The sequence below is a fragment of the Blennius ocellaris genome (genome assembly GCF_963422515.1).
Source record: "Blennius ocellaris genome assembly, chromosome: 12".
Taxonomy (NCBI): Eukaryota; Metazoa; Chordata; class Actinopteri; order Blenniiformes; family Blenniidae; genus Blennius; species Blennius ocellaris.
The window spans coordinates 3,028,600-3,049,585 of NC_137661.1; the positions used below are offsets into that span (position 1 = coordinate 3,028,600).

The 20,986-nt window shown below is 45.9% G+C and overlaps 2 protein-coding genes across 3 annotated transcripts in view; one reads left to right on the plus strand and one right to left on the minus strand.

Moving 5' to 3' along the window:
* Window positions 1–38: 38 nt before the first annotated feature.
* tm2d1 (TM2 domain containing 1) lies at window positions 39–9,892 on the minus strand. Its single transcript, XM_080505882.1, has 7 exons — window positions 9,765–9,892; window positions 3,872–3,945; window positions 3,510–3,618; window positions 3,348–3,439; window positions 449–522; window positions 216–335; window positions 39–116 (listed from the first exon to the last, which is right to left on the minus strand). Exons 1-6 carry the CDS (start codon window positions 9,881–9,883, stop codon window positions 228–230), a joined length of 576 nt encoding a protein of 191 aa, XP_080362008.1. The 5' UTR covers window positions 9,884–9,892; the 3' UTR covers window positions 39–116; window positions 216–227.
* Window positions 9,893–12,445: 2,553 nt separating this feature from the next.
* The window catches only part of patj (PATJ crumbs cell polarity complex component), a 58,070-nt gene continuing 49,529 nt past the window's right edge, over window positions 12,446–20,986 (plus strand). For both annotated transcript variants that reach the window (XM_080506438.1, XM_080506439.1), the window contains exons 1-5: window positions 12,446–12,584; window positions 14,158–14,224; window positions 14,833–14,987; window positions 15,403–15,567; window positions 15,762–15,974. In XM_080506438.1, the coding sequence (XP_080362564.1) occupies window positions 14,203–14,224; window positions 14,833–14,987; window positions 15,403–15,567; window positions 15,762–15,974 (555 nt within the window). In that variant the 5' untranslated portion in view covers window positions 12,446–12,584; window positions 14,158–14,202. The remainder of the gene's footprint in view (window positions 12,585–14,157; window positions 14,225–14,832; window positions 14,988–15,402; window positions 15,568–15,761; window positions 15,975–20,986) is intronic.

The following is a 20,986-nucleotide window of genomic DNA, read 5'->3' on the forward strand; positions in this document are numbered from 1 at the left end:
GTCACATTTTTGCGTATTAAAGTACACAACCACAGCAATCAGATTACTTCTGAAAAAAAAACATTTATTTACAATGGATTCCCAAAATAAAAAAAACCATCAGGACAAAGGTGGACCTGGAACACAAACGACGACTTGGTGTTAAAATGGTGCGTCGGCTTTGTTTCAGCCCGGAAGTGCTTCAGGTCTTACTGGCTGACAGTGTGTGTACTTACAGGAAGTGTGTACTACAGGTTGTGTGTCTTCCTGTAAGTCTGGTTGTCGATGTTCAGTCGGTTCAGTCGAGCTCCGTAGAAATCAATGATGTAGGACGAGCCGTCGGAGGGACCCACAATCTACACAAAACACACACCGCCAAGTACACAGTTTGTTCGCCAGAAAGCAAGCTACTTCCTGGTAGTGAGGTTGTGTGACAACAGGCGGACTGTTGCCGTGGTAACGTACTGACCTGCATGGTGATGAGCACAAAGTCGATCAACGTTCCAATTCCACAGAAGCCCACCGTACAGAACTTCAACAGACCTACACACACATGTCCTTTATTTTGAAGTTTTGTGTTGAAAGTACACACGCAACACTATAGACAAATATACCACACAACTTGCACAAAGCTACACAAAGCTACACAAACTGGCCAAACTACACGTGCACACACACACACTGGGCTTGGGCGGTACTACAGTAATACCGTACACTGCCGGTGTTAAAAAGAGCAACGGTATCAGTTTCAATACCATCATGAAAAAATGCAATGCACTTGTATAGGAGATATGTATTAAATATTAAACAAGTCATTTAATGCCTGAAATTGATTCCATGTCCAGTAGCACTTAGTTATGTTCATAATAATAGCAGTGTGTTTAAAAAGGTGAGAAAACCTCAAAATCCTTCAAATAAATTGTATTTTAATAAACACAAATGCATTCGGGACACTGCACACTTTTTTTTACAAGTAATTGAATTTGATCATATTTTACAGAAAGTCAAGAAATATAATGTTAAAAAAAATAGCAGTGTTGACATCTTTCTTTACCAACTAAAAAATGTACTGTATAAACCAAGAGATGCTTGAAGATTCAACTTTCTTGAGAATAATAAACTAATATTGAGTTGCATAACCAGGGCTTCTGATAACTGCTTCATGTGTGGTACATGGAGTCGACCAGCTTCTGGCTCCAGTCAACAGGTACTGCAGCCCAGGACAATTGGACTACATTCCACAATTCCTCTGCATTTCCTGGTTTGGCCTCATGAACAGCATTTTTCATGTCAGCCCACAAGTTTTCTCTGGGATTGAGGTCCGGATTGTACTGGCCACTGCATGACTTGAATTCTGTCTGTCTGGAACCAGGATTTTGCTCCCTTGCTGGTGTGTTTGGGGTCATGGTCTTGTTGAAACCCCCATGTCAAGGACATTTCCTCTTCAGCATACGGCAACACGACTTCTTCCAGTATTCTGATGTATTCAAACTGATCCATGATCCCTGGTACGTGACCAGTAGGACCAACACCATCGTACGACAAACATCCCCATGTCATGGCGCTTCACCGTCTTCACTGTGTTCTGGGGCTTCAATTCAGTGTTTGAGGACGTCTGACAGACTGAGACCCAGAAAGAACAATCAGTCCACAAAGTGTTCTGCCATTTCTCTTTAGGACAGTCAATGTGTTCTTTTGCAAACTGTAGCCGCTTCAGCACATGTGCTTTTTTTAGCAATGGGACTTTGCGGGGTGTCTTGCTGGTAGCTTGGCTTCACATAGACGTGGTCTGATTGTTCCAGTACTCACAGGCAATCTTTGATCTTCTTTGATCCTCCTGGAGCTGGTCATTGGCTGAGCCTTGGCCATTGTGGTTATTCTCCCATCCATTCGAATAGTCGTTTTTCTTTTTCTTCCTCGCCTTTCTGGTTTTGGCTGCCATTTTAAAGAGTTTGATATCATTGTAGCTGAACAGCCTATCGTTGTCTGCACTTCTTTATAGGTTTTCCCCTCTCCTCTAAGCAAGTGGGGTTGGGACTCCCAGAGCAGAGGCTCAGAACGGTAAGCATACATGTATATGTGAAGATCTCAACCTGTTAACGTTAGATGACGTCACTAACAATACAATGGAAAGATAATGAGCTCATTTGTTAGTTACTGAGTTCTTCATGTATTCCTTCAGCCGTCAGCAGGACTGTACCACTCCCTGGGTGTCAAAGGAGCACTAGTGGAGCACATCCTGGAGCAGGCCCCAGCCATCCAGCTCCTTCTGTCCCATGACAGAAGAAGCAACCTGTCCTGCACTGGCAGGACACGGACGTCTTGAAAGCTGTGAGCGCTGCACTGAAACAGTCAGTGACTTCACTGGTGTTTGGTCAGGGGAAATGAAGTGACCAGTTCCTCTCTCCTCCCCACATCCAGCTCTGCAGGGACAATGTGTTGGCTGTCACAAAATGACATCGACGAACAAAGTCGATCAAAACTGCCATTCTAAAACGCTGGAGGCCAAGTATGAATCTGATTCAGTGTGCAAATGAATGCAAGAGTACATTTTCCTCCAGCCTGGTGACGGTGGAGGATGTGAGACTGAATCAAGGCTGAACTACAGGCTGAGATTGTGGCCTTAGAGGGGCAAGCAGCAGCAGCAGCAGTGGCCGTCAGAACCGAAGAGGAAGAGGCCCAACCTGAACCCCCAGGAACAAACATGTCTCTGGGAACCTCCTGCAAAAAGCAGCAGGAGGTCCTAGGTAATGAAATACCAGCCTGCTGTTTGCAGTGTGTCATTGAAGGAGACGAGGACCCAGCTCTGGTGGAACGCTGCCAGCCGTCTTCCCCACTGGCCTGAAAGTAGCTGTGTGTCTGTGCCACCAGCTCACAAAGTTTGAACAACTTTTAACAACAAAGAGCAACTTACAAAAAAGTGCAAAATTAAAAAACAGCCTGAACGGCTGTGACTTGATTTAATTGATTTGATTCAGAAAACTGTTCTGATTAAACGTGGTAATTTAATGCTGTTTGACTGTTGTATTTGCACTTTTTTATAAGCTGCAATTGTTGTTTATGTTATTGTTAATATTATTATGCATGTTCTGTTGTTATTGTTTCAGTAATAGTGTTTGGTATTCACTTTCTGAAAGGTGAAGGCACAAGTCAACAGTTTGGTGACGCCACCTGAGGCTTACGTCATCATTTTTAATTAGTCACGGTAATACCATATAGCATGGTAACATGCGGAATCAAAATGTGGATAGCGCCCAAGCCCAACACACACACACACACACACACACACACACACACACACACACACACACACACACACACACACACACACACACACACAGTGCCAGCATGCAGTCAGGAGTGTGTACCTAGAGCAGGGTATCCCAGGTAGAAGCGATCAGCTCCCAACCAGCCGAGGAACAACGACAACGCCACCGCAACTTTGTACGAGTACACACTCCTGCAACACACACACAAAACATCAGCAGCACTGTGTGTGTGTGTGTGCGTGTGTGTGTGTGTGTACTCACACATTACGACATGGCACCGTCTTGTTGAAACCGACTTCGTCGCCGCTGAACTTGAACTCTGAACCGTTGGCAAGGCGACAGCTGATGTTTGGAGCTGGGAGACACTCCACTACACACACACACACCACACACACACACACACACACACACACACACACACACACACACACACACACACACACACAGATTATACAGGGTTTTTTTTCTTCATTCGTCACTTGTGGCAACAAACCCAAACACACACAAAGGAAAACAGACACACAAACAAAATCACAAAACTTCACGCACACAGAAACTGCATATACACACAAAAAACTGAAAATACACACACACTAAACTAAACACAAAAACCACACACTGACCCCAGGCCGTAGCATCTCTGCAGTTTTCGGGTTCTTGCGTGTTCTCGTCGATCTTTGGCTCGTTGCAGCGATACGTCAACGAAGTCAGGGAAACAACTTTTTGAAAACGTTGCGCCTCCGTTGAAACACTGCATACAATTCTTCTCCACGGAAACGGGTGTGTGCTAGGTCTGCAACTAAAGATTATTTTAATAATTGATTAATTGGTCGATTATTTTTTCCGATGAATGGAATTGGTTAAAAAAAACCATTTCAAATTGTAAGACCAGTTGATATTGAAAGAACCAAACATTAAATATGTTATAAGTATTTAAAAGTAAATAACTGAACCAATACAAAGATGTATACAGTATAAATACATATAGACACATGTATATAAGATGTATACAAGATAATTATTGAATAAGATTTAATGCACTTCAGGGACCACATACAGTCCAGTTTCATCCTGAGTGACCAGGCTGTTAAAATATTGATATAATAACCTTTAAATTTACACTTCACAGCTGGACCTCCACCTCTGCTAGCTGGGCCTCCACCTCTGCTAGCTGGGCCTCCACCACTGCTAGCTGGACCTCCACCTCTGCTAGCTGGACCTCCACCTCTGCTAGCTGGGCCTCCACCACTGCTAGCTGGGCCTCCATCACTGCTAGCTGGGCCTCCACCACTGATACCTGGACCTCCACCACTGCTAGCTGGGCCTCCACCACTGCTAGCTGGGCCTCCACCACTGATACCTGGACCTCCACCACTGCTAGCTGGACCTCCACCACTGCTAGCTGGGCCTCCACCACTGCTAGCTGGGCCTCCACCACTGATACCTGGGCCTCCACCACTGATACCTGGACCTCCACCACTGCTAGCTGGGCCTCCACCACTGCTAGCTGGACCTCCACCACTGCTAGCTGGGCCTCCACCACTGCTAGCTGGACCTCCACCACTGCTAGCTGGGCCTCCACCACTGCTAGCTGGGCCTCCATCACTGATACCTGGGCCTCCACCACTGCTAGCTGGGCCTCCACCACTGCTAGCTGGGCCTCTGTTTCTGTTAGCTAGGTGGAGGTCTGTCGGCTGATGTGGAAGCTGGTAGTTTAAAGCCACATGCAAACATTGCCAATAAAAGAAACAGGAGGCTGCCAAATCCTGCAATATTAAAACACCGGAAATTCATTGTGCTTCAAAGCGTTATGGGATGAATATGGGATTCAACACATAAACCAAAAGGCATTCTTTGTGCACACTTAACTCTACGAAGTATTCTAACAAGAAGTGATCAGGTCCATCACCTTCTCACTGACTCAAACATTGACTTCCTCTGCCTATCTGAGACATGGCTCCATGACTTCATGACTCCATGAAGCTTCGCCTTCAGCAGGACTACCTGCTTATAACATGTTCAGAACAGACCGACAGGGTTACAAGGGAGGCGTCATGATTTATGCCAAAGACACTTTTAATTGTAATGAGATACAGGTTACAGATGAGAACTGGTTATAGCTCTATTAGCTTCAGCCTGGTTATAGCTCCATTAGCTTCAGCCTGGTTATAGCTCCATTAGCTTCAGCCTGGTTATAGCTCTATTAGCTTCAGCCTGGTTATAGCTCTATTAGCTTCAGCCTGGTTATAGCTCTATTAGCTTCAGCCTGGTTATAGCTCTATTAGCTTCAGCCTGGTTATAGCTCTATTAGCTTCAGCCTGGTTATAGCTCCATTAGCTTCAGCCTGGTTATAGCTCTATTAGCTTCAGCCTGGTTATAGCTCCATTAGCTTCAGCCTGGTTATAGCTCCATTAGCTTCAGCCTGGTTATAGCTCCATTAGCTTCAGTCTGGTTATAGCTCTATTAGCTTCAGTCTGGTTATAGCTCTATTAGCTTCAGCCTGGTTATAGCTCTATTAGCTTCAGCCTGGTTATAGCTCTATTAGCTTCAGCCTGGTTATAGCTCTATTAGCTTCAGCCTGGTTATAGCTCCATTAGCTTCAGTCTGGTTATAGCTCTATTAGCTTCAGCCTGGTTATAGCTCTATTAGCTTCAGCCTGGTTATAGCTCTATTAGCTTCAGCCTGGTTATAGCTCTATTAGCTTCAGCCTGGTTATAGCTCCAGTAACCCCATTCAATCAACTTTATTTATAAAGCGCTTTTAAGCAGCCGCAGCTGAAACAAAGTGCTGTACATTGTAAATAAAAATATAAGTCGCAAAATAAAAACACTAAAACAATAAAAACAATAAGATGTTAAAACAATAAACAAAACATAAAAGGTTAAAACAACAACAAAAAACCGAAGGCACTAAAACCAGAGCAGAGTCTCACGCTGAGGTAAAAGCCAAAGAATAAAAATGTGTTTTAAGACAAGTTTTAAAAATGGACAGTGAGGGGGCTTGTCTAACAGGGAGGGAGGGGGAGGGGGGGGGGGGGGGGGGGGGGGGGGCATTCCAGAGATGAGGACCGGCAGTGGAAAAGGCTCTTTCCCCTCTGAGCTTCTGTTTGGACCTCGGTACCTCCAGGAGCAGCCGGTCAGCTGACCTGAGGCCCCGAGCAGGAGGTATGGATGAAGAAGCTCAGAGAGGTAAGGCGGGGCCAGACCATTTAAAAACAAATAAAAGAATCTTAAAACGGACTCTAAAATGCACAGGCAGCCAGTGGAGGGAAGCCAGTATGGGGGTGATGTGCTCCAGTTAAGAGGCGAGCAGCAGCGTTCTGCACCAACTGGGGGGTGAGGGAAGACTGGCTGACTCCACAATAAAGAGAGTTGGTGAGAGAAGACTGGCTGACTCCACAATAAAGAGAGTTGGTGAGGGAAGACTGGTGACTCCACAATAAAGAGAGTTGCAGTAATCCAGCCCAGATGTAATAAAAGCGTGGATTACTGCTTCTAGGTGCCTCTGTGTAAGAAAGGGCTTTACCTTCGCCAGCTGCCTCAGGTGAAAGAAGCTGGACTTCACCATAGCCCCTCTCTGCCGTCCAGTTTAAAATCACTGTCCATTTTAAAGCCCAAGTTGGAGACTAACGGCTTTATGTATTGTCTCAGTGGGCCGAAATCGACCGAGGGCGGTTCACTAGTGGCGCTCGGGCCGAACACCATCACTTCTGTCTTTTTTTCGTTGAATTTTAAAAAGTTCAGCGACATCCATGTTTTGATGTCTTCAAGAGGTGAAAAGAGATGCCGTGTTTCCTCAGAATGGCGCCCAGGGGAAGCAGGTAGAAGGAGAAGAGCAGTGGCCCTAAAATAGAACCCTGTGGAACACCATATAACAGTGGCGCAGAGTGGGACTCAGAGCCACCAAGGATCTTCCCCCAAGATAAGATCTGACCCAGTTTAGGGCAGTACCACCAATGCCCACTAGGTGCTGCAGACGACATACTAACATATTGTGGTCCACAGTAGTGATGAGAAACCCGACTCCTCGAACGGACTCACGGGTTTTTGAGTCGTTCACCCAAGTGAATCGGTCATTTGAGTCATTTGATTCAGTTGCGCATGCGCACTATTTCCACCCGCTCCAGGACCTGGAGGCTCAGCTGAACTGCGACATGAACCAGGGGGAGAATCATGTGTTCATAGTAAAATGATGAAACACTTCTGAGGAAAATACACAATAAGTACACATTAGTTTTTAGTGGTCCTGGTCTCCTTATTCTAGATTATGTGTGTTGTTTTTGAGGTTTAGTTGAATCAGAAAATAAATTAGATAAATGATTAAACTGAATAAATACCTGGCATCCAGAATGGCAGATATGCAGTATATATTAATGTATACATATGTTTTTATAGTTTTTTTTTCTTCCAACATTCTGATTTTCTTTTTTTACTAGTATCTAATAAATAATCTAATAATAAATAATGTGACGTTCATAGGGCAGAACTAATTATAGGGGACAATATTAAATGTAACACAATACCTGCTACAGTGGTATTTTAACATTGTTTATTGTGTATTTAGCCATGTATTATTCATGTATTTATCTCTACAAGCTTTGTGAAACAAACAATGTATTATTTTTTTCTCCGCCGTCACTCGGAGATTTTCAGGTGAGGGAGGGGGGGAGGGCTCACCGCTCACCGCTCATGAGGTGAACGACACAGCGGAAGTGCTACTGACCGACTCAGTGAACGACTCTTTCGAGTTTCGAGGTGAGTCGGTCATGTGAGCTGAACGATTGAAGGGATGTGAGTCGGTCATTCGTGCTGAACCACACCTCCAAGCTGACTCGTGTGCTGAAAGCCTCATGTGAATGTCAGGAGCCGGAAGCTGCTGTGCTTAGCAGCTAGCGCTACAGCTACAAGCTGCTTTTAGCAGAAAAAAGACAGAAAGATAAAAAATTCTTAAAATGCAAATGTTGATTTTTTTTTCTGTCACAACCTCAAAGGTAAATGTGAAACATCACAATTGAAACGTCAAAAACGAAAATTTGGAATAGAAAGTAAACAGAAACTGGAACTTACACTTAAATGAATAAATACGAATAAAATAACTATGTGCAAAATGTAAATGAAGGCGTTTCACAAATTATGAATTAGTGCAAATCTCGTAAACAATCTTCCAAAGTAAATGGAAAAGATCCGTTCTGAAGGCACTGATGTTTCCACGATGCACAGTTTGGTTTTCATAACCTCCACTGTGTTTTTGAACACTGGGGCACCAGATCTCCACCACACAAGAAGGTCGGCCGTTCAGGGAAGGAGTTGCTCAGATAGGAAACCTTTCACTTCCAGCATTTTGATTTTCTTCTCACAACTCTCCAAAATAGTTTTACTTCTATTAATAAATAATGTGATTTATAAAGGGTGAAACTACTTATAGGGGACAGCATTGAAGGCAACAAAGTCGTATTTTTAACATAATTTATTGTGTATTTATTTCTTCAAGCTTTGTGAAACAAACAATGTATTTTTTTTTCTTCTCCGCTGTCACTCAGAAACTTTCTGAGCGGAGCGCCGCTGCAGATTTTCAGGTGAGGGAGGGGGGGAGGACTCACCGCTCATGAGGTGAACGATACAGCGGAAGTGCTACTGACCGATTCAGTGAACGACTCTTTCGAGTTTCGAGGGGAGTCGGTCATGTGCGCTGAACGATTGAAGGGAGGTGAGTCGGTCATGTGAGCTGAACGATTGAAGGGAGGTGAGTCGGTCATGTGAGCTGAACGATTGGAGCGAGCTGACTCGGGCATGTGAGCTGAACGATTGAGGGGAGGTGAGTCGGTCATTCGTGCTGAACTACACCGACAAGCTGACTCGAGTGTGCTGAAACTGCCGCATGTGAATGTCAGGAGCCGGAAGCTGCTGTGCTTAGCGGCCCAGCTACAAGGAGGCTGTAGCAAAAATGACTCAGTGAACGAGTTAATGAACGTGAAAACTCGTGAGTCACCGTTCAGTAAAGTGACTCGCGGGTTTTGAACGATTCGTTCAAATTTGATCATCACTAGTCCACAGTGTCGAACGCTGCAGTCAGGTCCAGCAGGACAAGGACCACATGGTCACCGCCGTCAACCGCCACGAGGATATCATTAAAAACCATTAACCCGGTTCTAGCTTCATTAGCTTTAGCCCGGTAATAGCTTCATTAGTTTTAGCCCGGTTATAGCTCCATTAGCCCCCGTTAGCCATGTTATAGCTTCATTAGCTTTAGACCGGTTGCAGCTCCATTAACTTTAGCTCGGTTATAGCTCCATTAGCCCCATTATCCCGGTTATAGCTCCACTAGCTTTAGCTCGGTTATAGCTCCACGAACGTCAGCTCGGTTAAAGCTCCATTAGCCCTACGAGCCCGGTTATAGCTTCAATTGCTTTAGCCTGGTTATCGATCCATTAGCCCAGTCGTAGCTACTTTAGCCCCATTAGCTACCTCAGGCTCTCTCCCCGGCTCCCCTTCGGCCTCCTCCCAGCTTAAAGGATATTGTCCGAGCCGGAGCAAGTCGCAGTTCTCGGCCTCTTCGCTCCAGGCAAGACGCAGCTCCAGCAGTAGCAGGGGGACACCGAGCAGCAGCATCCTCATCACGGACACGGATGTCTCCATCTTGGATTCTTCTTCTTCTTCTTCGTTTTCTTCTTCTTCCTCTTTTGCTTTATTGGCAGGTTGCAACCATGACTTATTCGGTGCATAGCGCTACCGACTGTCCCGGAGTATGTAAATGCGTTTCACTTAACTGCTACTTATTTACTAAATAGAAGTTTATAAATAAATAAATAAATAAATAAACTCAACTAACCTTAAATTCTACAATATAATCTTGTCTCCTTCAAGTACTCCACTAAAGCTTTCTGTGTGTCCTGTACCCCCTTTCCTGTTGTTCCCAGGATACCCTCAAGGCTCCACACTCTACCTGCCATACTCTACCTGCCTCCGCTATCTTTTGCATTACTTCTGTCCTCTCTCCCCTATATTTCCGACAGTGCTATGTTTATCTGTCCCCATCCCATCTGTCCCTGTCCAATCTGTCCCTGTCCCATCTATGCCCGTCCCATCTGTCCATGTCCCATCTGTCCCCGTCCCATCTGTCCCTGCCCCATCTGTCCCTGTCCCATATGTCCCCGTCCCATCTGTCCCTGTCCAATCTGTCCCATCCCATCTGTCCCTGTCCCATCTGTCCAGCCATTTGTCATTATTTCTTTTTTGAGTATTGCCTTACCTTCTCTTTTACCAAAAGTTATGTCTATAATAATTGGTAGTCTGGTTGCTTTGTTGATTATTTCATCTGCTCACTAATTACCTTTTATTCCAACATGGCAGGTACCCAGCAAAGTCTACTTCCACCCAATCCTTTCAAGTCTAAATAAAGTTTGCTGAATTTCCATCTTTAAGTCTTCCCTGTTTGATAATGTAGATTGTAGAGTTAACAGGACGGCCATTGAATCTACACTACTCTGTCAGGACTTCTTCTACCCACTGTAGTCACACAATGATTGCATCATTTCTGTTGTATAAACCAGCGTCTTACCAGGAATCCTATTTCTAATATTAATATTTATTAAGGCTATAAATACTCCTGTGCCTACTCGATCATTTTCATCCTTAGATCCATCTGTATAGATCTCGAGATGATTATAATATTTATGTTTAATATAATGACTTGATGGATATCCTATCCTACTCTTTTCCCATTCTTTCTTTAATTCTATTAAACTGAAATCTATTCTAGGTCTCAGGAGTAGCCGGGGGAGACATTACCAATAGGCATAGGGGTATTGAAATACAGGTTTTCCAGTCCATATTCCTGTGATTTAGTCTTTGTTATCCCCCCAAATCCATTACCTTGGAATTTATTATATTATTGTCTCTAAGGGTGACTGAGCTCCTCCCCCTATCTCTAAGGGTGACTGAGCTCCTCACCCTATCTCTAAGGGTGACTGAGCTCCTCACCCTATCTCTAAGGGTGACGCCCAGCCACCCTACGGAGGAAGCTCAATTCAGCCGCTTGTATCCGGGATCTGGTTCTTTCGGACATGACCCATAGTTCATGACCATAGGTGAGGGTAGGAACGAAGATCAAGCAGTAAATCGAGAGCTTCGCTTTTTGGCTCAGCTCCTTCTTCACCACGACGGACCGATACAACGACCACATAACTGCAGACGTTGCATCGATCCGCCTGTCGATCTCACGCTCCATCTTCCCCCCACTCGTGAACAAGACCCCGAGATACTTGATCTCCTCCACCTGTGACAAGGGCACTCCACCAACCTGGAGGGGGCAAGACACCTTGTTCTGGTGGAGAACCATGGCCTGGGATTTAGAGGTGCTGATCTTCATCCCAGCTGCTTCACACTCGGCTGCGAACCGTGTCAGTGCACGCTGAAGGTCCAGGCTTAATAAGGGTTTTATATATATATATATATATATATATATATGTGTGTGTGTGTGTGTGTGACTATATGGATGTTGGTAAATGATGTGATTGTACACATGTGAAGTGCTATATGCCTGAAATGAATTCATAAAAAAAACAAAATCTAGATTTTGTCCTGATGGATAACTTGCCTATTGTGTTGTATGTTGTATATGGGTTTACAATGTATTCATTGTACTTTTCAACTTGTTAAAATGGATGGGCAGTACAAAATCTGCTTTTACTTTGTGTGTGTGTGTGTGTGTGTGTGTGTGTGTGTGTGTGTGTGTGTGTGTGTGTGTGTGTGTGTGTGTGTGTGTGTGTGTGTATGTGTGCGTGTGTGTGTGTGTGTGTGTGTGTGTGTGTGTGTGTGTGTGTGCGTGCGTGTTTGCGTATGTTGTGTTTTATAAATGACCTATCACAGATCATATTCCGTTATTGTTTATTCCACTATGAACATTAAAATACACCAAAACCATGTGTCCAGTATCAGAACTACATGTATAATGTTTGCAGGAAAGAAAACCAGGTGAAGATCAGTTCAGTATTCAGCGAGTTCTGGTTGATTCAAGTCTCTTTATTGCTCCTGTCAAGCAGACTAGACTGAGTGGGGCGGACGACCGGGCCAAGATGGCGGCGCCACCGCTCGCCAGCGCCAATAGGGAGTAGCGGTCAATGCAGGGACTACTCTTTATTATATCTATGCCTACACTGGACAGCTCTGGGGGACATACCAACCCGGAAGACGTTGTACCGTTAGCCTGTTAGCCGCCAGCTCCCGCTTCGCTTCCAGTTCCGAGTTTGAAAAGTTGTCGGCGCACCTGTCACGCGCTGCGTGAGTCATCGCCACGAACGGAGTACTCCCCCTCCCTGTTCACTTCCGGGTTTCTCAGGTGAGGCGACAACAAGCACTTTACTCTTTGTTTGGTAACTAGAACATGTTTATTTATAAACAGGGTGTTTTTCACCACCTGCTGTTTGCGTCTCGAGTCTCTTTCTGCTCATAAACGGTTTGTGTTTTTCACCTGTCACCTGGATTAACATACCAGGATGTCTCTGTTACCTGGGTTAACATGTCAGGATATCTATGTTACCTGGATTAACATACCAGGATATCTCTGTTACCTGGATTAACATACCAGGATGTCTCTGTTACCTGGGTTAACATGTCAGGATATCTATGTTACCTGGATTAACATACCAGGATGTCTCTGTTACCTGGGTTAACATGTCAGGATATCTATGTTACCTGGATTAACATACCAGGATATCTCTGTTACCTGGATTAACATACCAGGATCTCTCTGTTACCTGGGTTAACATGTCAGGATATCTCTGTTACCTGGATTAACATACCAGGATATCTGCTACCTGGATTAACATACAAGGATGTCTGTTATCTGGATTAACATACCAGGATATCTGATATCTGTTCCCTGGATTAACATACCGGGATATCTGCTACCTGCATTAACATACCAAGATATCTATGTTTCCTGGGTTAACATGTCAGGATATCTATGTTACCTGGATTAACATACCAGGATATCTCTGTTACCTGGGTTGACATGTCAGGATATCTATGCTACCTGGATTAACAAACCAGGATATCTGCTACCTGGATTAACATACCAGGATATCTGTTATCTGGATCAACATACCAGGATATCTCTGTTACCTGGATTAACATACCAGGATATCTATGTTACCTGGGTTAACATACCAGGATATCTCTGTCACCTGGATTAACATACCGGGATATCTGCTACCTGGCTTAACATACCAGGATATCTATGTTAACCTAGGTTAACATGTCAGGATATCTCTGTCACCTAGATTAATATACCAGGATATCTATGTTAACCTGGATTAACATACCAGGATGTCGCTGTTACCTGGATTAGATATCTCTGTTAACTGGTTTAACATACCAGGATATCTCTGTTACCTAGATTACATAATGGATATATATGTTACCTAGATTTACATGCCAGGATACCTGTTATCTGGATTAACACACCAGGGTATCTCTTACCTGGATTAACATACCAGGGTATCTCTGTTACCTGGATTAACATACCAGGATATATCTGTTACCTGGATTAACATACCAGGGTATCTCTGTTACCTGGATTAACATACCAGGATATCTCTGTCACCTGGATTAACATACCAGGATATCTCTGTTATCTGGATTAACATACCAGGATATCTCTGTTACCTGGATTAACATACCAGGATATCTCTGTTTTCTGGATTAACATACCAGGATATGTCAGTTACGTAAATTAACACACCAGGATATCTCTGCTATCTGGATTAACATACCAGAGGTCTGTACTATGTTGCTGAGTTTTCTCTTATCCAAGTAACTTCAGGATTAACTCTGGTTTTCTCTTATCCAGGTAACTTTAGGATGAGTTCTCTGGGTAATTTCAGGATTAACTCTGGTTTTCTCTTATCCAGGTTATGTGTTTGTTCAGATCCTCACTGACTCACTGAGCAGCGGCCATGTTTGAACACGTTCCTCCAGGTACTAGCCGCGCCACTAACATGCTAACACACAGCCAACACCTGGGATTTTGAAATGAGCAACTTTTGTGCAAACAAATAAGGATGTTTTTCCTGCATTAGCCTTGAGCATACTAACATGCTATCTTATACAGGTCATGTGGAGGTCACATGCAAAAGTACTCGCGTTTTTGTAATTATCAACTGGTGTGCTAACAAAGAGGTTTAAAGTAAGTTCGCCTCTATATGCTAACAAGCTAACTTGTGAAGATGGTTTCTCTGCGTTAAGGCCTACAATGCTAACATGCTACCATCCCTCCAGACTATTTTACTATGTGAACATGCAATTTTCAACTGTTAGGCTAAAAAACAAAGACCTTTAAAGGATGTAGCCTCAACCATGCTAACATGCCAACTCGCTAATGTCCAGTACAGATCAGGTGGATGTGCTTACATGCTAATGTCTCATACAGTTAATGCTAACATGCTAATGTTTGGTACCGATCAGGTGGCAGTGCAAACATGCATACAGTTAATGCTGACATGCTAATGTTTGGTACCTATCAGGTGGCAGTGGTAACATGCTAATGTCTCATACAGTTAATGCCAACATGCTAATGCTTGGTACAGATCACGTGGAAGCAGTTGCAGCACTGCAGCGTCTCCAGTCCAAGCTGCTACAGAGAGAAGAGTGGACTCACGTCAGCCTGCTGGGGTCGCTGCTGCACACGCTCAGCAGTCCGCTGCTTGCTGATGTCATTGCTCTGCAGCACTCTGTCCAGCAGGTGACACACACACACACACACACACACACACACACACACACACACACACACACACACACACACACACACACACACACACACACACACACACACACACACACACACACACACACACACACACACACACACACACACACACAATTGTGCAGCCTGTTTGTGTCCTCTACAGCACGATGCTAAATGCTAGGCTAAAAATAATTTTTATATAAACATGTTTACCTTCATTAGCTCTATCCTGATGCTAGCTAACATGTTAGCTTCCTCTGTAGCTAGTCTCAATGCTAAATAACATTAGCTTCCTCTATAGGTGACCTTGATGCTAACGCGTTAGCCTCCTCTGCAGAGAGTCTTGATGCTGATGCGTTAGCTCCCTCTGCAGCTAGTCATGATGCTAAAGCATTAGTTTCCTCTGTAGTTAGCCTCCCTGCCTCCAAACTCCGACTTCAGGAGGGGTCATCTGGTCCTGGCCCCGCCCACCCTCGGCCAAGACACGCCCTCTGGCAATGAGTGGGCCAACTGCCAACCGCTGGAAGCGGAGCTTAGCCCATCAGCGGCTCCGCCCACTGGTGCCACCGCCACGGTGAGGAAATGCTGTACAGTACATATGTGTGTGTAAAACCATTTGTCTCTATATCTACAAGTTGGACCTAGTTTTTATCAGTTGAACCTAGTTTTTACCAGTGTAAACATCTAGTTTAAACCAGCTTTTACCAGTTTAAACTAGAGCTGAGTTGCATTCACTGATACCTTTCCTGTGGGAACATTGAAACTCAGGACCAGTTGGGCCACAGGCAGGACCATTTGGGCCACCAGCGGGACCAGTTGGGCCACCAGCGGGACCAGTTGGGCCCCCAGCGGAGCCAATGGGGCCACATGGAGGAGATCCAGCTGAGGAACGACGGCTCTGGTTTGGGCTTCGGCATCGTGGGCTCCAAGAGTGGCGGAGTGGTTGTCCGGACTGTCGTGGAGGACAGCGTGGCGCACAGGGTCAGTGGGCACTAGCTACTAGTCGCTTGCTGCTCGTCAGTTAGCACTAGTCACTAGTTGGTAGCCACGAGTTAGGAGTCAGTAGTCACTAGTCAGTAGCCACTCATCAATTGTTGGTTGTCTCTTGTCGGTAGCCACTCTTTGGTAGTTGGTAGTCGGTAGTCGCTGGTTGGTATCCACTAGTCACTGGTTGGTATCTACTAGTTGTTAGTTGGTAGCCACTAGTCGCTAGTCGGTAGCCACTAGCCAGGAGTCGGTAGTTGCTAGTTGGCAGCTACTAGTCAGTAACCACGAGTCGATTATCAGTGGACACTAGTCGTTAGTTGGTAGCCACTAGTCGTTAGTCGCTAGTCGGTGGCCACTAGTTAAGAGTTGGTAGTCGCTATTCAGTAGCCATGAGTCGGTTGCCAATAGTTGGTACCTACTAGTTGGTAGGCGGTAGCCACTAGTCGGTAGCCACTCGTCGGTAGCTGTTCGTCCGTGGCCAATAGTTGGTAGCTAGCTACTAGTTGGTAGTTAGTAGCCACTAGTCGGTAGCTACTAGTTGGTAGTCACTAGTCGGGAGTCGGTGGCTAGCAGTCAGGAGTCGATATTCACTAGTCGGCAGCTGCTCGTCTGTGGCCACTAGTCGGTAGCCAATAGTTGGTAGCTCATTGCTGGTAGTTGGTAGCCACTAATCGATAGCCACACGTTGCTACCTGCTAGTCCATGGCCTCTAATTGGTAGCCAATAGTTGGTAGCTACTAGTTGGTAGCCACTAGCCAGTAGTTGCTAGTTGGTAGCCACTCGTCAGTAGCTACTAGTTCGTAGCCACTAGTTGTTAGCTACTACTTGGTATCCACTTGTCGGAAGTCAGTGGCCACTAGTCAAGGGTCGGTATTCACTCGCTGATAGTTGCTAGTCCATGGCCACTAGTTGGCAGCTGCTAGTCAGTGGCCACAAGTCGCTAGTAAGTAGTCACTTCTTGGTAGTCCCTCGTCGGTCATCGCTAGTCGGCAGCTACTACTTGGTAGTCGGTAGTCGCTGGTTGTTACCCACTAGTTGGTAGCCACTAGTCGCTGGGCAGTGGCCACTAGTTGTCAGTCGGTAGCCACTAGTTGGTAGCTACTAGTCAGGAGTTGGTAGCTACTAGTCAGGAGTTGGTAGTCACTGTTCGGTAGCCACTAGTCGGTTGCTAGTACTAGTTGGTAGCTAGTAGTTGGTAGTTGTCAGCCACTAGTCGTAACCGCTAGTCGGTAGCCACTAGATGGTAACTACTAGTTGATAGTCGGCAACCGCTAGTTGATAGCCACTCATTGGTAGCTACAAAGCGGCAGTCGATGGCCAGTAGTCAAGAGTCGGTAGCTGCTAGTCTGTGGCCATTAGTTTGTAGCTACTAGTTGGTAGTTGGTAGCCACTAGTCAGTAGCTACTTCTTGGTAGCCACTAGTCGGAATTCGGTGGCCACTAGTCAGGGGTCGGTATTCAATAGTTGGTACCCGCTTGTCAGTGGCGACTAGTCGCTAGTAAATAGTCACTTCTTGGTAGTCCCTAGTCGGTGGCCACTAGTTGTCAGTCGGTAGCTACTAGTCAGGAGTTGGTAGTCATTGTTTGGTAATCACTAGTCGGTTGCCAAAGTTGGCAGCTACTAGTTGGTAGTCGGTGGCCACTAGTCAGGAGTCGGTGACCACTGGGCAGGGGTCGGTATTCACTAGTCGGTAACTGCTAGTCCGTGGCCACTCATCGGTGGCTCCTAATTGGTGGCCACTAGTTGCTAGTAAGTAGTCCCTTCTTGCTAGTCTCTAGTTGGTTGTCGCTAGTCGATAGCCACTAGTTGGTAGCCACTAGTCAGGAGTCATTAGTCACTAGTTGGTAGCTATTAATTGGTAGCCACTTGTCAGGAGTCGGTAGTTGCTCGTCCGTAGCCAGTAGTCAGGAGTTGGTAGCCACGAGTCGCTGGCAATTTGTTCTGTGGGGAAAGGCTCACTCTCTGGTAGCCTCCAGTGTAGCAGCCCTCAGTGCTGGACCTGGGTACTGCTTTGAAACGGCAATCCAGAAGGAGCCCAGGTCCAATTTGTCCCACTGCAACTTTAAAGTGCTGTCGGTGGAAACTTCCAGAATCAGAATCGTCTCTATTGTCATTGTAACAGGTACAACGAAATTGCATAGAGAGTTTGGGGGAAAGAAGGACAACATGAGGTGAGGAGAGGAGGGGAAAAAAAGGCAGAATGCAGACTGTGTTCTAAGGAGCACAGTCTGTAATTGGGAAAGGCAGTAAAAGGTACTGGTGAATTCCAGTGGGCCAAAGTATCAGGGAAGGGGAGGGTGGGAGGAAGTGGAGGAAGGGGTGGGGGGGGCAGAGCCTTCGTTCCACACTCACATCCAGGAGAGTTGAATACGAAACACAGCCTTGGCGACTGGGTGTCTGGGAGTCCGAAATGTAGATTAGGTTTGTTTTCGTTCAGGCGATTCATCTTTATCTTTCGACCTCGAGTGTCTCTGGTTTCCATGCTGCTCCAATTGTGGCAAGATTTTAGCTTCCCAAACGAGATCGATCCAAGATCGATCCAATTTCGCGTAAACGTTCAAGAGTCGTACTCTTGAGTTGGTTTATCACATGAGTCTGAGCGTTCAAAGCTCGGCACAGTCCCTCAGTGACGATAGGCAGCCTTCCCAATGCAGCTGCTAGCGTCTTCTCAACTTTGTGATAGATCAGAAAGCCTCCAGCTCCAATCAGCAGCATACCTGCTATTATGAATCCCAATATGTAGAGGTCCTCCACTTCCTCCATGGAAAGAATGGCCAAACCCAGGGACCTCCAGGAACCTCCAGGAACCCCAGGAATCCAGCATGTATCCGGCTGCAAACGTCCCATCAGGACATGCAGGCTCTCCTTTGCTGATCGTCGTGTCGTAAAAATTTGGTCGATCGCATTGAGAGACCAGCTGATCAATTCCATGGTTCAGGTTAAATTCTGATGGGGAGTGAAGAGAGTCTCTTGACAATCTCTGACATGAGACAGTACAGGACGGGAGCAGCAAGCTGGGAAGACGAGGGGGAGGGGAGAGAAGAGAGAAGCATCCGCCTTCGCCGAGAGCCGGAAGACAAGATGGAATTCCAGATGTGATGGCAAAGCAGCATCACTTTCAGTAGAATCCACAGAAAATGGCTCCAACATCTACATCTGTCCCTCTCTGGGATCCTCAGGGAAGCATTCATCAAATGTCTGCCAGTCGTGAGGTGCTGACACAGTCGCTGATCTTTACCTGAGGGGAGTTTTCCAACATGTCAGACCAAAGTGGAAACATGTCCATCCTCTTTTCCTGGGCCCCTTCGTCCACAAAGCAAGGTTCCTCTTGAAAACTTCAACTTTGTCTGCAACAATAAGCATGTTAAGCCCCGTTTCCCCGTTTCCCAAAAGTGTGGGCACGGAACGGAGCAGTACGCCAAAGCAAAACCAGAGCTCGGCTCCGGTACCTGTTTACCCCACAGAGAGGAACTTAAAAAGTGGGCGGGGCTTAAGAGCTCCGCAGATATGTGACGTTACACCAGTCGTCTCAGCTTGGCTGCAGATCCAGATCTTATGAATCCTCTGTTGTTGTTTGCATCTTCCACTTTGCACTTGTTTAGTTAACTGTTATTTTTTGCAGCCGCAACTTCCTTGTTTGTTCTGAGAGAGCGAACGCTCCGGAGACTTGCCCTGCACCCGAGCGTCCCGGTTGGCTGAGGCACAGACAAGGGAGCCTTTAGCTTTCTGCTCAAACGCAGGAGCAGCCACTCCACTCCGGTGCTGATCGCGCTCCTGCAGCTCCGCGCCGGAACAAGGAGGCTCTGAGCTCCGAGCTTCTCTGCATCGTGTCGGCGGTCCGTCCCCACGATGTAGCGCCACTGACCGCGGTTGAACAGAACGCTGACCGCCTCTGCATCGCATTTGAACAGAAACCACACATCCACGGAGCGCCGCCATGGGAGCGCCGTGGGTCTGTGGTTTCTGTTCAAACGCGATGCAGAGACGGTCAGCGTTCTGTTCAACCGCGGTCAGTGCCGCTACACCGTGGGGACGGACGGCGGACGCGATGCAGAGAAGCTCCAACGCAATGCAAAGTCCCAAGCCCCACGTCAACACTAAAGTTGACCAGCAAAGAAAAGAAAAAAGGGGGAAAAAAGCAAAAAACCACCAGTGCAAAGCTGACCACACTGACAGAGGATTCATCCAGCCGACACATTAAAATATTGAGGGTGTAGTAAATCACTGACCAATCAGCAGACGGCTCCTCAAACTCAGACCCCTTCCATGGTCCTGGTACCCTGATGGAGGGGAAGAGGAAAAGCGACCGCCTTTGGAGTGGTTGTTTCCGCATTCCTGCGGTGGAAATGTGAACTGGAACGGACTAAACCGGTCTATCCCCGCACTTTTTGTGCAGTGGAAACGGGCTTTACTCTTCCTCCCTTGAAGAGGGACGATCCAGGCCAGTTTAGGTGTGAACTTGGTCTCGACATTGTAATGTGCAAGAGCAGATTTTCTCTCGGTGAGAAAAGAGAATTATACACAAAAAGAAGTGGCCTCAAAGCATATGAGAATTAGAATGCCTTTTATTGTCACCATACCAGGTACAATGAGATTAAAAACAACTCCAGTAACAGTGCAGTACAGAATATGTGAGAACATGTTAAGAATAAAAAGTGCAGAATATGTAAAAAACATAGAAAGGAAAATAGTGCAAGAAGGAGGGTGGGGGTGTAAAGGAGGTAAAGTGCACAGTCCAGTCCTGAGAACAATAATAATTATATTGCACATTATAAAGTATTGCACAGACAGTCCAGTTATATACACTAAATGCAGATGTGTTCACAAAAGTATTGCACAGACCAGTTGTGTTCACATTAGGTGGGTATGGAACGTAATGAAAGGAAAGCACACAGAGAGATGCTAGACTGTAAAGTCAGTGCCTATGAGAGTTCACAGTGGTTATGGCTTTGGGGAAAAAAACTGTTCTTGAGTCTGTTTGTCTCAGACCTGATGACCCTGTAGCG